The following is a 17,500-nucleotide window of genomic DNA, read 5'->3' on the forward strand; positions in this document are numbered from 1 at the left end:
TGGTTCTCTTAAGAACGTCTCTCTCTGTCAGTGTTCTCCAGGGTGGTGGTTCTCTTAGGAACCTCTCTCTCTCTCAGTGTTCTCCAGGCTGGAGGGTCTCAGGAAGGAACCGGTGGATAAAACGGTGCAAACTCACTTCTCTGGGGATGTGAGAATTGGCTTTCGGATCCTAGGTAAGACGCAGGTTATTAAGACACAAGAGGACAATCGCTCGATGCTTAAGTGTTTCTATTATCTATCAAAATAGAGCGGAGCACACGGTTAGTTCATCATAACGACGTGAGTAACCGGTCAGTTGACCGGGTGATTACTGTTTTTTTGCTTCCCTCTGGAATATGTAGGGGTGAGTCGTATGCCCTCCTCCCTTGTTCTCTGTAAAGCGCATTGTGTTGCCTCTGGGTTTAAAATGCGCTATACAAATAAAGCTTTGATTGATTGATTGACTTGGCTCCCCTGTTTAGATAAGTACAGTAATAATACAAAAGACAGCTGAAGATGACCCTGAGCAATTATCTGACTTTAGTTTTTTTTTCCCGTTTTTTTTCTTCTTCTTTTTGTTCTCTTTTATGCTTAAGCATCTTTCCAGAAAGATTGAAAACACGTTTTTGGTGTGTGTGTGTGTGTGTGTGTCTGTGTGTGTGTGTGTGTGTGTGTGTGTGTGTGTGTGTGTGTGTGTAGTTCGCTGCATCCAGAGTGTTCCTGCATACCTGGCCCAGAGGCTACACAGCAACATTAAGGTCTGTTCATGCTATGTAACGACCGGCAATGACATTAGTCCCCTGGTGTGTATTTGATTGTCCTTGTTCATACTAGGCATGGTGTGTGTGCGTGTGTGTGTGTGTGTGTGTGTGTGTGTGTGTGTGTAGAAAGGTCGTGTGATGCAGTGGATCCTCATCAGTCAGAGTGAGGAAGACCTCCTCAGTGTGAGGAAAGAGTACCGCAGACTGACCAACAATTCCCTTTACTCTACACTACAGGTAGACTTCTACACACACACACACACACACGCACACACACACACACCCACACACACACACACCGCCATGTTAAATTGTGCCCATTGACCCTTAGGCAGCATGCATATTAAGTACTGTAGAATGTCAAAGGGATGATGCGTTAAGCAATTAGACCTCACTTCCTGTTTACGTGGCATTGCAAAGAAAGTAGGGAACGAAGGAAGGTAGGAATATAAATGCTACCAGTAGCCATAAAAGGGTGTCTGTACCTTTAAAAGAGTCTGCTCTTGTGTGTCACAGGTGATCAAAATTCAAATCCCAACTAAATTAATTAATTAATTAAATTAATTAATTTTTCATTTCAATGGGAAGGCAAGGCCAGCTTGAGGCAGCTCTATCTTTAAAAAATTCACATCTTAGATATTTACACCATAGGAATCCTGGCAACCAGTTGCATAATTTGGTATACAATATGTCCATGTAGCTTAAAAACTGTAATGTCGGAGTAGAAAACGGGAATTTGAAATAAGCAACTCAACTAGAATGGAGCTCTGAACATTCCGCCATTCGTTTGAATGGGGAGCATGGTTTGAATGGTGAGCATGGTTTGAATGGGGAGCATGGTTTGAATGGGGAGCATGGTTTGAATGGGGAGCATGGTTTGAATGGGGAGCATGGTTTGAATGGTGAGCATGGTTTGAATGGTGAGCATGGTTTGAATGGGGAGCATGGTTTGAATGGGGAGCATGGTTTGAATGGTGAGCATGGTTTGAATGGGGAGCATGGTTTGAATGGGGAGCATGGTTTGAATGGGGAGCATGGTTTGAATGGGGAGCATGGTTTGAATGGTGAGCATGGTTTGAATGGTGAGCATGGTTTGAATGTTGAGCATGGTTTGAATGGTGAGCATGGTTTGAATGGGGAGCATGGTTTTGAATGGTGAGCATGGTTTTCAAGGAACACTGAATATTTCAAAAACCATGAATGACATCGCTTTGAGATTTGAATGAGTCAAACCTTAAAAATCTTAAAGGAGTAGTAAAGGGAAAATGCATGTTTAGCCCTGTTTTAAGGTTACTTATGATCATATACAATGGTTCAGATCAAAACATTGACAAAACTAGCACTATTGAGAAAGTCTGATAATTGCTCTACCACCGTTTTGGTCATACAATGGATGTGGGTGGGCACCGTGAAAAATCATTCAAAAACATGTTAAACTCTCAATGTACTTCTTCTCTCTCTCTCCACCCTTCTCTCTCTCTCTCCCTATCCCTTCTCTCTCTCTCCACTTCTCTCTCCACCCTTCTCTCCCTCAACCCTCTCTCTCTCTCCACCCCTCTCTCTCTTCACCCTTTCTTCTCGGACACAGAAAGAATACAAAGGTGACCTGCAGCAAGCTCTCCTGGCCGTGTGTCGATCAGAGGACCTGTAGACTGGACCTGTAGACTGAGGACCAGCAGAATTGAACTCACGTTAGGAAACACTAGTTTTAGTTTAGTCCACAGCATATCATCGTCATTAGCTTGTTGTTTATCGTAATAAAAGTGTGCATCTGTGTTAAAGTCCATGTTCTTGTGTGTGTGTGTGTGTGTAGGGGGGGAGATATGGACAGGGTTGTCAAATCCCACTGTATCTCTTTCTCTGTTCCTTCTAATCCTGGGACAATGACAGCCAGGAGTCATGTAATAATACTCTCTGTGCGTCTCCTAGCTGGCATTCAGCCCCATACCCCCCCCTAGCCTCCCTCCCTCCATACTCCCATACCCCCCCCCCCTACACCCCCAGCCTCCCTCTCCCAAACCCCCCCCCCCTCTGGCCTCCCTCCCCCATACCCCCCCCCCCCCCCCCCAGCCTCCCTCCCTCCATACTCCCCTACACCCCACCGCCAGCCTCCCTACACCCCCAGCCTCCCTCTTCCAAACCTTCCCCCTCCGGCCTCCCTCCCCCCATACTCCCCTACACCCCCCCCCAGCCTCCCTCCCCATACACCCCCCCTCAGCCTCCCTCCCCCATAAATGTCTACTGTACCTTGTCCCTGTCTTAAAAATAAATAAAATCAATCAATCATACCCCCCTAGCCCTCTCCCCCCTGCCTCCTTCACCCACACGCTCCCCTATACCCCCACCCCCCCCCCACATGCTCCCCTACCTGGTTAGGAACATACTACGCGTGTGTGACGTCTAGGGGAGAGGGGAGCGCGGATTGCAATTGAGTCAGAGATATTTATTCTGAGATGAGTTACAGTAGATGGTGAGCTGCTATGCTCCTGTGTCAAGAAAAGAACAAATACGTAACAAGTATAAAAGGCATGAAGTTATTCCCAAACAAATAATTGTCAACATCATGAGTTAAAGGGATCATAAATAGGCAGGTAATGGATAGCTGTGTGTGTGTGTGTGTGTGTGTGTGTGTGTGTGTGTGTGTGGGGGGGGGATTTCCAGCTGTTGAGAAGGCTTTGACATTGAATGACTTTGGCTTGTTCACTACAGCTATATCACCCGGAAATAAAGTGCGTGCTTAGTCCACGGTCAGAGATACCGCCTCCGTGACCACAGACGGTCTCTCCCCACAGCTGGTCTTCTTTCTCAGACAATGATTTTACGCTGTTCTTGACTTTTTCTTTTATCCACAGTGACTTCAGGGGAGGTTTTTTGGTTTGCGGTTCCCTCAGTTGTGTGAGAACAGCATGTCGGAGGTGTGTGTGTGTGTGTGTGTGTGTGTGTGTGAGAGAGTAAGAGAGACTGTTGGCTCATGTAGGTGAATAATGGGTTTAGATGCCAAAGTTGGGTGAGGAGCCTAATATAGATTAGGGGAGGAGCAAGCATGATGGGAGGGGCCAATCTTACTCGCACATACAGTATAAAACCATTCACCCTTTCAAAGTCTGAGCTTGGTCCCTCTCTCTCAGCCCCTGCCACCCCTCTTCAAACTCCTTGCTTCCGAAAGTGTTCCACGTTTATTTGTTAGTATCTCGAGCCCAACCGAACACCGCCAAAATGGAGGCCATCAAGAAGAAGATGCTGATGCTGAAGCTGGATAAGGAGAACGCTTTGGGAGAGGCCGAACAATCTGAGGTCGACAAGAAGGCAGCTGAGGAGAAGAGCAAACAGGTGGGGCCAACACCTAGCCTAGCTTAGCACAGGGAGGGCCAACACCTAGCCTAGCTTAGCACAGTGAGGGCCAACACCTAGCCTAGCTTAGCACAGGGAGGGCCAACACCTAGCCTAGCTTAGCACAGGGAGGGCTAACACCTAGCTTAACCTACCCTACCACAGGGGGAGGGTGAAGGGGCCACACTTGCCTGGCCTATAGCACAGGGAGGACCAACACCTAGCCTAGCACAGGGAAGGACCAACACCTAGCCTAGCACAGGGAGGACCAACACCTATCCTAGCGCGGGGAGTGTGTGAAGGGGCCACACCTAGCCTGGCCTATAGCACAGGGAGCGAGTGATGCTAACTCCACAAAGCTAACCATGCACAGTAGCTTGGTGTGACTTGTTCTGTAGCACACAGTGACATGCTAACACAAGCAGGTGAATACTTGCTGAGATGCTGCCATCCCCCACTAGACAAGAACACAATAAATGAGACCTAGGGGTCAAAGTTCAAGTTCAAAATGGGCCCAAATGGCAGCAGTCACCTATTTAGTTACCATTTCCAAAATATAGCAGGATAAAAAAAAAAAAAAAAAAAAAAATTCAATGTAATCTAAAAAGTTTTTTAGTTTTACTTAAAACTTTTATTCAGCGTAATCTATCACGCCACAGAGCCTTCAACAGACAGAATGGGAAGGAGAATGGACTGACAGTCGCATGAACCCACGGGATGTGAAATCCAGGTCCGGCAGCCATGGTCATGTTCAGGAACGCTCGGTAAAGCTATAATAAGCCCGGGGCATTCTTCCCCTGGACAGGCAGCTGTCCGGACCGCAGGCTGGAATCCAACAGGGGTTTAGGAACAGTAGAGGCAGAGAAAGACAATGGTTTACAACAGCGAGGGCCTTGGAGTTCCTGGGGATATTAATACCCCCCGTAGCACGGATGCCGTAACTTCACCCCCCTCAACGCTGTCCCTGGAGAGACCCCCGGGATTCGTCGGAGGCCTTTAGTGTTCAGCTCAACTTAGTGTTCAGCTCACCAGGCTAAGAGCTGGGCCCCGCGCCTCAGCCAAAGCATTCACATAAAATTCTAACCTAAAAATCTGTGCTTCTGTAAGCAAAACCATTTCTGTAGTGCCAATTAGTATGCAATAACTGAAAATAAGGATCCCGATCGTATTCGCTTACCCTGCTGTTCTCTCCTGACGCGTCTTCCCTTCCAGAGGGTGGCTCTTCATCAGAGAGCTCTACATCCTGGCATTTCCCAGTCAATATTTCTCCTTTAGTCTCTGTCTGCTTATGTATACAGTAGTACCTTCTTTTCCCCTCCTACTGACTTGATCTCACTGTCACAACGCTTTCATTTCCATCTTGCCTTTCCACTGTCTTTCTTTCTCTTTCAATCTCTCTCTCTCTCTCTCTCTCTCTCCCCCTCTCTCTCTCTCTCTCTCTCTCCCTCCCTCTCTCCCCCTCTCTCTCCCTCTCTCTCTCTCTCTCCCTCTGTGGTAACCGCAGCATGAGGATGAGATCATCCAGATGCAGAAGAAGCTGAAGGGGACGGAGGATGAGCTGGATAAGTACTCTGAGGCCCTGAAGGACGCCCAGGAGAAGCTGGAGGTGGCCGACAAGAAGGCTGCAGACGTGAGTTCACACACACACACACACACACACACACACACAGACAAGAAGGCTGCAGATGTGAGTTCACACACACACACACACACACACACACACAAACACAGACACACACGCACACACACACACACAGACAAGAAGGCTGCAGATGTGAGTTCACACACACACACACACACACACACACACACACACAGACAAGAAGGCTGCAGATGTGAGTTCACACACACACACACACACACACACACACACACACACACACACACACACACACAGACAAGAAGGCTGCAGGTGAGTTCACACACACACACACACACACACACACACACACACACACAAGAAGGTTGCAGATGTGAGTTCACACACACACACACACACATACACACAGACAAGAAGGATGCAGGTGAGTTCACACACACACACACACACACACACACACACACACAGACAATAAGGATGCAGGTGAGTTCACACACACACACACACACACACACACACACACACACACACACACACACACACACACAGACAGACAGACAGACAAGAAGGATGCAGGTGAGTTCACACACACACACACACACACACACACACACAGACAGACAGACAGACAAGAAGGATGCAGGTGAGTTCACACACACACACACACACACACACACACACACACACACACACACACACACACACACACACACACACACACACACACACACACACAGAAGCCTCCCTCTAAACATTCCTCACTCTCTCTATTATCGCATACACTTTAAAAAGGAAGACTTAACACCAACCGGGTGTTGATAAGTTTTCTACCAACACCTCTCTTCCTGCCTCCCCTCCCAGGTGAGACTCAGGCTGCATTCCTGATACAAGAATCACACAGTCAAGTACAGTAGAGGTTCAGCAGGGGCATCTGTTGGGGGAGGGGGGCAGTTCTGACCCCCCCCCCCCGCCCAGAGATTATCCGATGGTCTATTTTGACAATGGCTGTCTCATGGTGTCAGCAGCGCCGCCAAACATGATTACTGACAGTTGCATCCGTGTCGAGCCTGGCAGGGGGGAACAACGGCTTCCTGGAATGAGGTGCAAAGACCGTGACCTTTAACCTTTCTGTACTGCCGGGTCATTTCCTAAATGTCCTGCATTGACGGATTATGAAATGATTGGCCCCTGGGCCCAGACACGTACAGTAAAGCCCCTCCCACTCGTTTAATTTATCACATTTTTGAATTTGCCCAACGAGACGGCACCCAATTTGCAGATGATTTGAGAAAACTCACAATAAAAGCAGCTTTATTCAGCTCGGTTTTGACTCGAGGGACCTCAACTCTGTGTAGGGGGGGGGCTTACTTTTTGGATTTCTCCCCAAAAGAGTTGAAGGGCCCATATTGCATGGAGTACTCAGCCCCTCTAAAGTACTATAAACACTCACTTAAAAACTACAGGTACCATGATGGTTTCTTTCTTGTGACGTCTTCAAAGTGAATGTTAAGGTTATTGCTTCAGTTTTTCAGCAGGATTTTTGAGGCTCTGTTATTGAATGAATGACGAAGCCTCTTGACTATGCAACAAGAAATGCAAAGGGCCCCCTGAGCTCTTGGGCCCCTGGGCCTGGTAGGCCCGTTCAGTAACATGTCTTTGGTTGTATGGTCGTCTCATTGGGTGCTCGTCTCAAAACCTTCCGCCCTCCTTTTCCAACAGTTCTCTGCTTCCTGTTCTTTCTCTCCTTCCTTTCATTGTCAGAGCCGCTGTGACCGAGAGTCAACGGCGCGGTCAAGGGCAGTCCCCCTCTAATATAGCCGGTCCACCTGTCACAGTAATAGTTTGCCTTGTTATGGCGAAGACCTCTCCCATGTCAACATGCCAGCAGGGTTTAAAACAGCAGAGCCCCAGGATGGGGGTAAGGAGGGGGGGGGGGGACATTCACAGAGACACCGTCACAGAGAACAAGGTGTAACCCCCTTCAGCTGGGCCATACCACATGGGTCAGACACACTGAGAATGGTAGAGTATGTGGAATACTGACCTCGCTCCTATTATTAGGCCTACATATGGCTCTATTAAGAGACAGAGGCTAAGATAATATGCAGCTCGTCAGTCAAACAAGTACAAAACTCATAAGAAAAAGTCCTTTGCCATAAAAGATTTTCTTTAACTTTAGTTAAAATAAGGGGAAGTTTGGTGCGCTGAGTTGAGGGCGGGAGACGTGAGAGGATCTAGGTTCCTCAGAGGGGATGAACAGAACAAAACGTCTACGATCGGCTTGCGCTGCCTCTAGTGGCGAAGGAGAGATAAGCCAGCTGGATGTCCCAGAGTTCCCTTCCTAGCCTTGAGGGAGCTGCAACACGGTGCCGCTTAGGGAAGACCCATTTAGGTGGAGAGATCTACACATGAGATCTACACATGCTGTAGAGAAGTCTTAACACGTCCCGGCTTGTGAGTCACAGCCGGACACTGCCGAGAAAATGTCTGTCCACCATCCCTCCCCGCAACCAACCAACTAACCACCCACTGCTCTGAGCTTTGGCGTGTCTGACAGAGAGATGGTTTGGGGGGTCACGCTGATCTAGGCTGTATGTCTATCTGACTGGCCAGCTATCTAGTGGCTACACACCCATTCACCTCATGAGTTTTATTTGGTTGAGGTTACATCTATAAACTCTAGGTCACAGACACCCCTAGTAGCGACTGTAATCCACGCTGGGGTTTAGGAAGGCCAACTGCTCCATTGTTGTGTATTAGGGACTGGATTTGAGAGACCGATTGGCCTTTTGTTAGATTAAGCTGTCCTGGGACACTGGGAGTTGGGATCATGTAAGGACAGCAAGCCAACCATCGGGTTTACCATCTGCCGTGACAAATGACTTTTTCTTCTAATGGAGTTGCCAGACATTTCCAACATGTTTGGTCCAACACAAGGTGTTTCGTTCAATATATATAATAAAATATGTTTGGTCCAATATAGCGCAGCTCTATGTAGGATTGTTTTCAATAGCTAATGACATAATATTACAAAATAAAAGTCTCTGTCACAATATGTTGAAGTATAAATGGGGGGATAATATATTTTACTTCAGCTGACCTGGTGAGGCAATTCAGATCTCCTCGCTCCAAGCTCCATATGTGTGATAACAGCAACACCTAGTGGACAGACAAGAACATTACAGGTCCATGCACAATCCAACATGAATGGATTAGGCTACTGTGTTGATTTTTGAGGTACCTTTAGGCCTATTCACATTCTAATAGGCCTACTAAATTAGCCTACATTAAATCACAATTATAATCATCTACAATGAAAAAATGAACAGAAACTGAGTGATCTCATATCACATCATGTTACCTGCTGTGAGTAGGCGAGCTAGGCTTGAAAACATATTCACAAGCCCATAGACTTGACCGGTAGCCAGGACATTACATGTCAGTGATGCACGTGAATAATACTCCCTCCCTGCTCTGTAGATAACGGTCCGCTAGCATAGCCAGCTTGAACAGATGGCACTGTGAGGACAGCAGGCCGGCCGCTGGTAGCTCACATGGCAGTTCACCGTCTGCCGTGACAAAGCAGAATTAAAATGACCTGAATTACAAGTAGGGCATTTTGAAAGAAAATAGGCTAGAGATGGAAATAGATATTGAATATGTGTTCAGATGTGGCATGAATGAAAATGGCCTTCGACTAAAAATACATTTTAAGAATAATAAAAAATACTATAAAACTTTGAACCAGTTAACTTTAAAGGGGTAGTAAAGGGAAAATGCATGTTTAGCCCTGTTTTAAGGTTACTTATGATCATATACAATGGTTCAGATCAAAACGTTGACAAAACTAGCATTTTCGAGAAAGTTGACAATTGCTCTACCACCATTTTGGTCATACAATGGATGTGGATGGGCATCTTGAAAAATCATTCAAAAACTCTCGTTTCAAAGACAAGAAACTAACCTAGGTGTTAGTTGGCGTTCTGACATATAATTCACCATAAAGTAAGATTCTAGTTCATCTGGAAAGGCTTTTTTAAATATTTAGCATAGAACTATTTAGTCGCAGCACATACGTGTGTAAACTTCCGCAAACTAGGTAGCCTAGCAACATAAACAATAACAATAGCTACCGTAAGTAGTTCCGCTTCCTGAATCCCCTCTGCGGATTGATCTACACATCTACAACGGTCGCGTCAATACAAGTCAATGGATTTCATAAAATGATCAATAAAACCCTACAGGATTCATACTTTGCGGCGAATTTGATGTCAGAACACCAACGGACACCAATTACACCCTCGGTGAGCTTCTTGTCTTTGAAATCGAGAGTTTAACTTGTTTTTGAATTTTTGTTGTATGACCAAAACGGGGGTAGCCTAGAGCAATTATCATCTTTCTCGAAAATGCTAGTTTTGTCAACGTTTTAATCTGAACCATTGTATATGATCATAAGTAACCTTAAAACAGGGCTAAACATGCATTTTCCCTTTACTACTCCTTTAAGTAAGTAAAGTTAACAATTTTGTAGTAGGCCTACTTATTTTAGTTTTAAAAAATTGAATTTTTTTTAAAGGAGGTGGCACTGCCACTTCTTTACTTTATTGAAATACAAACATTGCAGACATGTACTCAACAGAAATGAATGTAGAATAGAGATTAATACATTTTGCTAAAGTAGAATATGACAATAGTACAAAATAATAATAATAAAAAAAAGAATAAACTGCCACGAATCACCCAGATGGCGGGAACACAACACCTACGTCAGTTCCTGTTCAGGGCGGAGCAGACCGGAAGCGTGCTGAAATAAGGAAGAGAGACGCCAGATGAGGGAGAGAGAGAGAGAGACCAACCGCTGGCTGACACCCCTCATTTTACCTCACATTTGTTCTGCATTTATTAGTAGTCTGTCATAGGTGCTGGAAACTATTGCTTGTCGAACTTTTTTGAGAGGAAATCACACATTTATTCGCCTCGGACAGTTGAAGCTACTTCGTTAGCCTGTGCTCGAGCGAAGCTAACGTTAGCCGAGTTAGCATCTCAACAGTGAACGTGACTTTGCTTTACAGTTGATTCCATACGTTCATTAATTCAACCTGGCCACTAAGTTAGGTGGAAGAAAACGTTGTATATCTTGTTTTCTGAAATATCCAACTGCAAATTGACAAGTGATCTGTCCCAGAGTCAGAGACCGAGAGAAGGAAAGGCTGAACCGGGTTGTGAGTTTGAGTTCCAGTCTGGACTCGGAACCGGGGCGTTGCTCTCTGTCGGTTTGGGGAACATCCTGCCGGGAAACCTCCTCACTTGCATCCTGCTCGGTCCTTCTCTCTCCGCGGATAGAAACCACTTTACATTTCTAAGAGGTTTGGAGCTAAACTTGCTTTTAAAAAAAGAAAAATGGCCGGATCCAACAGCATCGAGGCGGTGAAGAGAAAAATCAAAGTTCTCCAACAGCAGGCCGACGAGGCCGAGGAGAGGGCGGAGGTCCTGCAGAGACAGGTGGAGGAGGAGAAGAGGGCCAGGGAACAGGTAGGAATAACCATCATTATCATCTTCCAGGGAACAGGTAGATATATCCATCATTATCATCTTCCAGGGAACAGGTAGATATATCCATCATTATCATCTTCCAGGGAACAGGTATGAATGTCCATCATTATCAGGAACAGGTAGATGAATCCATCATTATCATCTTCTCCAGCCCGGGGCCTTTAGCTCACCTGTTTTCCTAGGCCGTCTTTGCTGGATCCCCTGGTGATATCACTAGACAGGGACACCGGGACCTAATATCGTTTAACTTTGTTGGCTTATTAATTAATAATAATAATAATAATAGATAATAATAGACGAATAGATAATAGACTAACAATAATTGCATTTAACGTAGGAAGAGCCAATGTACTACTACTTGCCAGAACTCACAAGTACATCTTCTTTCTAAAACAAGTGACTAAGAGCATAATCTAGTGCTGAAGGCAAATCACACCGGGACCTAATATCCTTTATCTTTGTTGGCTTATTAATGTCTCATGGCTCCCGAGTGCACATCTGTTTGCTTGCATAGTAGCAGTAGGCCTTAAGGTTATACTTATAGCTTCCTGCAGTGTTCAACTCGACATTGACTCACTCATGCCTTCGGTGACTCTGAAAAGTTGTCAGCTAGACTATGTATGTTTCAATTTGAAAGTCGGGTTTCAATGGATGAAAAACGACGTGGGAGGAAATGTTTTGAATAGTTTCGAACTAGTATCCTCCCCTGTCAAGTTCTCTTCGGCTCGTTTCAAATGTTTGCCCCAAAACTGTGCTCTCAAACTCGCTATATTCCCCCTGCCCTCTCCAAGCTGAGCTATTAACGCCCTATCGCCTGTTTTCCACACGGTGCGAAATGTTTCTCCCTCTTTATTGCTGCTTTATGGCCAACGTCTTTGGCCCAGCAGACGGACCCAGTTTAAATGATCTGGTTCGTGCTTTTTTGCATGCTTACGTGCTTTTTTTGCACCTCCATGGACATTACTGACTATCTGTACGTCCATTATGGTCTTAAGGACTTCTCACTCTAATGATAAGACACCTGCAAGACATGCATGTTGTCACTGATAGGGGCGCTGGCCAACGCAGTGTGTCTTAGTATAGGGGCACTAACATTTCTCAGTTGTACAGCACAGCAGACCAGATGGAGACGCCTATTCCAGAGTTTGTAATTGTCTCTGGGGGTTAAATCGTGTATCTGACTCCGTGTGTTATGAGAGTGTCTCAAGCCGGACATCTTGTGGGTCTAGCTGAGGCCTTCATTGAAAGCGTGACGGCGTGCATGAATAAACGTTGACTTGACGGCGCACGGCTCCTGCAGTGTCATGCTCTGTGGTGAGACAGGAAGTAGCGTGCCCCACCGCTGATGGAAATGGCAACTGGGAAATGGCAACCTGGGCTAGGAGCTCTGTCCCTGGGCTAGGAGCTCTGTCCCTGGGCTAGGAGCTCTCTGTCCATGGGCTAGGAGCCCCTGTCCCTGGACTAGGAGCTTTGTCCCTGGGCTAGGAGCTCTGTCCCTGGGCTAGGAGCTCTGTCCCTGGGCTAGGAGCTCTGTCCCTGGGCTAGGAGCTCTGTCCCTGGGCTAGGAGCTCTGTCCCTGGGCTAGGAGCTCTGTCCCTGGGCTAGGAGCTCTGTCCCTGGACTAGGAGCTTTGTCCCTGGGCTAGGAGCTCTGTCCCTGGGCTAGGAGCTCTGTCCCTGGACTAGGAGCTTTGTCCCTGGGCTAGGAGCTCTGTCCCTGGGCTAGGAGCTCTGTCCCTGGACTAGGAGCTTTGTCCCTGGGCTAGGAGCTCTGTCCCTGGGCTAGGAGCTCTGTCCCTGGGCTAGGAGCTCTCTGTCCCTGGGCTAGGAGCTCTCTGTCCCTGGGCTAGGAGGTCTGTCCCTGGGCTAGGAGCTCTGTCCCTGGGCTAGGAGCTCTCTGTCCCTGGGCTAGGAGCGCTCTGTCCCTGGGCTAGGAGCTCTCTGTCCCTGGGCTAGGAGCTCTCTGTCCCTGGGCTAGGAGCAGTCTGTCCCTGGGCTAGGAGCAGTCTGTCCCTGGTCTAGGAGCAGTCTGTCCCTGGTCTAGGAGCAGTCTGTCCCTGGTCTAGGAGCAGTCTGTCCCTGGTCTAGGAGCAGTCTGTCCCTGGTCTAGGAGCAGTCTGTCCCTGGTCTAGGAGCAGTCGGTCCCTGGGCTAGGAGCTCTCTGTCCCTGGGCTAGGAGCTCTGTCCCTGGGTTAGGAGCTTTCTTGGAGCAGCGTTGCTTACGGTGTTGTTTTTTCATCCGTTTGTGAATCAGAGAGAGAGTGGCCTTCATGGCTCTTATCTACACGGCTAGGCTGATGGAAGACTCAATAAAACTAGAGCTCTGTGTATATACCCCCTTATGGCTTGTACAGACTACATTAATTTAGCCTGATTTTTGGGCCGATTTGTTGTCGCTGATGGTGTCCTGCCTTGGGCCTGATTATGAACGACGAAAAGCCTTGTAATGTGACAATCGAAGATCAGGGATTTGGCGTCTAAAGTCTAGCATGTCAGATTTTTTTGTATTTTCCTGCCTAGTCTGACGACATCTGCATCATGAAGGAATTTGCAGGTAGACGCAAGTTAACTTCAAGTTCCTCTCAGAAGTAGGCTACGCACACTAGTGTTGTCACGATACTGGAATTTCTAACTTCGATACGATACCTTGAAAAGTATCGATACTCGATACCATTTTCGATACCACGGGGAGAAATTGACAACATTGAGGGCATAACATTTTCGATTTTTTGACCTGCTGAAAGCAGACACTGTCTTCCTCAGCCTCAACAGCGCTCCAGACACACGGTCTACATCCAGGCCCTTGCTAATGGCTAGGTGTAGGTTGTGCCCAAAGCAGGGGACCCATGTGAAGTCCTGCTGAAATGCTTTCTTGTTATTTGAGGCATTATCAGTGGTGATGCCAGCCATATTTGACATGTCCAGCTCCCATGTTTCATGTACCATCTCCTCCAACGCCTCCCTCAAGCTGTCCCCTGTGTGCTCTGAGTGCAGCCCAACACAGCCCAAACACCAGCTCTGCATGTCCCAGGATTCTGTTATAAACTGCAGAGTTACTGCCATGAATGTGGATGTGGCCCTGCTGGTCCACAGGTCAGTGGTGCATGAAAAGAAGGGTTTTCCCCCAAGGCTCTCCATGATTTTATCTTTTGTTTCATTGTATAGGGCGGGGATTTCAGTGTACATGAAATGATTCCGTGAAGGAAGGGCATACTTGTTATTTAACTGTCCAAGAAGTTGTCTGAACCCAGGTTTCTCAACAGTATACACGGGGACCTGATCCATGCATATGTACTCTGCTACAGCCCTGTTCAGTTTCTTTGTTTCATTTGATTTTGCATCACTTTCTTTGTTGTTCAAATACAGCTAGTAGGGTAGGCTGTGTGTGTGTCGCTTTTGTTGCTGGTCGATTCTCCTCAGCTTCTCTCTGGTACTATAGAGAAGAGAAATATCACACTTTTAAAAAATCTTGGTTTCTCTTTAGATCCGACCTTTAAAAATAACTCAATTATCTAATCTAATCTTAGAAATTAAGTAAAGTTAATAGTACTGTGTGTTAAGCATAACAGCATCTAAGTTGATTTACTGACCATTAACTCAGGCTTGATAGCTGGTGTTGTCCTGTTAGCCCAACAGCCATTCTCGGAGCTAAGCTAACTAGCTCTAGTTTACATCCATGAGCTAGCTAGTAGCTAGCTAGCTAATTCCCCTCAGCTATTCAGACGCCACATTGACTGCTTTGGCCCATTGCTGGATAGCTTTGAGGGGGATTAGCTAGCTAGCTTAGCTAGCCTAGCTTAGCTTCACGTTAGCTATCTTATCTACCGCCCCCCCCCCCACACACAAAGTCAATGCGGCGTTTCGATAGCAAGCTCATGGATGTATTAAACTAGAGTTCATGTATTAAACTAAAGTTAATAGTTTACTGGGCCATTTTGTTTAATGTTTCAGTGATGTTGAAAGTGGAGCTGTCACCAACCTCTCTAAATTCTTTATAGAGATCCGCGTGTCGGTCCTTCAGGTGTTTTGCTAAATTTGTTGTGTTTGCACCTTTCGTTGGCACTACTCTGGAACAACGCTTGCAAATGGGCTTTGTGACATCTTTAGCTTTTCCTTCGTCATTTGCTTCAAACCCGAAGTACTTCCAAACAGCACTTCTGCTGTTTTCTTTATCCACGAGTCGCGGAGGCTCTGCACTTGCCATCTTCGGAGCGAGTGAGAGGATTTGTTGACCAGACAGGTCTGTGAGGGGGAGGGGGCGGGGCCGGGGCCATGTGTGCAAAGCAGCAGCGTGTGTGCCTGTGTGTCAACAACTCGCTGTAGGAGAGAAGACAGAGCGAGAAAGCCAGCTGGTATCGATAGTGTGGAAAATATCGATATTGCGAGAAATTAGTATTGAAACTGTTTTAAATATTCAGAATCGATATGAATCGAAAAATCGATATTTTTGACAACACTAACGCACACACACGCACACACACACACACACACATCTTTAAATTACATTAAAAATTGCTAAACGCACACGTATTCACACATCAGCTCTTTGCCACCCCGGACATTGTGAAACACAGGAAATGTAGTAACTAAGCTAGCTAAGGAAACGGCTACATCTGTTCTAGGGTGTGTGTGTGAGTAGGCTTGTCTTTTTAAGGGGAACCGTTGTGCATGTCGTTATGGCGATGGCCCGTGTTGGCGTGCGGGCGGTTGCTCGCGGACGCAGTCAGACACCCCGGCGCTATGGCAACGGTCTGCAATCTGTGCCGCAAAGTTCTTCCAGGCCCCCGCAGCAGGTCGCCTTTGTTCGCTGTGTGTGTGTGTGTGTGTGTGTGTGTGTGTGTGTGTGTGTGTGTGTGTGTGTGTGTGTGTGTGTGTGTGTGTGTGTGTGTGTGTGTGTGTGTGTGTGTGTGTGTGTGTGTGTGTGTGTGTGTGTGTGTGTGTGTGTGTGTGTGTGTGTTAGTATTATGCAGTTCAAATGCGGTGGTTCGTTGCTTTGCTTTCCCTTCCACCGAATCCCACCATACCGCTTTCTTGGCAAGGCCGCCATGTTTTCCTTTTCAGCCCTGAGTTCGGCCGCCATGTTCGACTTCCACGGTCATTCCGCTGACGCTCTTGTCTAAAGCCAGAGCTGCTTTGTCCATTTCCCTTTCATCCTGAGAACGTGTGGTTCTGAGTGAGATGGCACAGCTTTCTAGTATTGGCACTACAGCTCCCGTAGCAGTGAAGCCAACTGAACCATAGAACTGTCAGTCAAATCCCCCCCAAAGAATGGACCAATTACAACGTTCAAAGCACAAACATAGAACATGGTGGTGTCTAGTTGTAAGGAAGTTCTCTCCTGCTGCTCACACCAGTCTCTTGGTCTTATCCAGACGAAGCTGATGGTCAGCGATTAGTGATTACGGAAAACAATTAAGACCCAAGGACTGGGCTCGTACAGTGCTTACTGTAGCTCATTCATTTGACTGGCTGTCCAAAGCCAGAATCTGTTTTATTGCCAGTAGGTTTTTCACACTATGAATTTGTTCTGGATGTCAGTTGGTGCATGATGGGTAGACGACATTAGACAGGGGCTGCGTTCCGAATCGCATACTACCCTACTATATATTATGCCAAAACAGGATGTAGTATGTCCCAATACATAGTATGCCACATGCAGTATGGCAAAAATACCAGGATGTCCCACTACATCCGGTCGTATTTTGCAGTATGCAAGCCAGCAGGCTTTTCTGGCTATTCTGACCCACAATCCTGTGCGCAGCGGAAATGTGCGTCACATGTGCGAGTCGTGACAGCTGTAGACGAATGTCGCGTTATGGACAGCGACGGATGTGGGCAAATTTCAAGGCGCAATGTTATGACATGGTAGTATGTCCCAATTGGATGCCTACCGCTTGCAAAGTACGTACTTTCTAAGGGCAGCTGTAGTAAGAAGTAGAAGTATGCGATTCGGAACGCAGCCTGCTGCTGCTTGGACCTCCAGGACACGAAGAGGGAAAAGTGAGGGATCTCTCCTCTCTCTCCCTCTGTCTCTCTCTCTCTCTCTCTCCCTTTGTCTCTCTCTCTCTCCCTCTGTCTCTCTCTCTCCCCCTATGTCTCTCTCTCTCTCTCTCTCTCTCTCTCTCTCTCTCTCCCTCTGTCTCTCTCTCCCTTTGTCTCTCTCTCTCTCCCTATGTCTCTCTCTCTCTCCCTCCCTCTATCTCTTGCTGAGGCATGCTCATCTTGAGCCCGCTGTGAGGAGGTACCATTCAGGTCTAGCGTCTATTGGCGTCTCCGAC

The 17,500-nt window shown here is 47.0% G+C and overlaps 2 protein-coding genes across 6 annotated transcripts in view; both read left to right on the top strand.

Annotated features, from left to right (window-relative positions):
* Nucleotides 1-2,391, top strand: part of LOC311312132 (annexin A2-like) — a gene marked incomplete at both ends in the record, with an annotated part of 5,395 nt that extends 3,004 nt beyond the window's left edge. Inside the window, 4 exons of the mRNA XM_084442003.1 lie at nt 78-173; nt 679-737; nt 867-977; nt 2,329-2,391. Of these exons, the coding sequence (XP_084298129.1) occupies nt 78-173; nt 679-737; nt 867-977; nt 2,329-2,391 (329 nt within the window). The remainder of the gene's footprint in view (nt 1-77; nt 174-678; nt 738-866; nt 978-2,328) is intronic.
* Nucleotides 2,392-3,956: 1,565 nt separating this feature from the next.
* Nucleotides 3,957-17,500, top strand: part of LOC311312365 (uncharacterized protein) — a gene marked incomplete at both ends in the record, with an annotated part of 33,528 nt that continues 19,984 nt past the window's right edge. For 4 of the 5 annotated variants that reach the window (XM_084442294.1, XM_084442296.1, XM_084442295.1 and 1 more), the window contains 2 exons: nt 3,957-4,070; nt 5,575-5,700. In XM_084442294.1, the coding sequence (XP_084298420.1) occupies nt 3,957-4,070; nt 5,575-5,700 (240 nt within the window). Of the gene's footprint in view, nt 4,071-5,574; nt 5,701-10,480; nt 11,203-17,500 lie in introns of those variants that run through there. The other variant, XM_084442298.1, reaches the window with a different exon arrangement.

This window comes from Borostomias antarcticus (genome assembly GCF_949987555.1).
Source record: "Borostomias antarcticus genome assembly, chromosome: 8".
NCBI lineage: Eukaryota > Metazoa > Chordata > Actinopteri > Stomiiformes > Stomiidae > Borostomias > Borostomias antarcticus.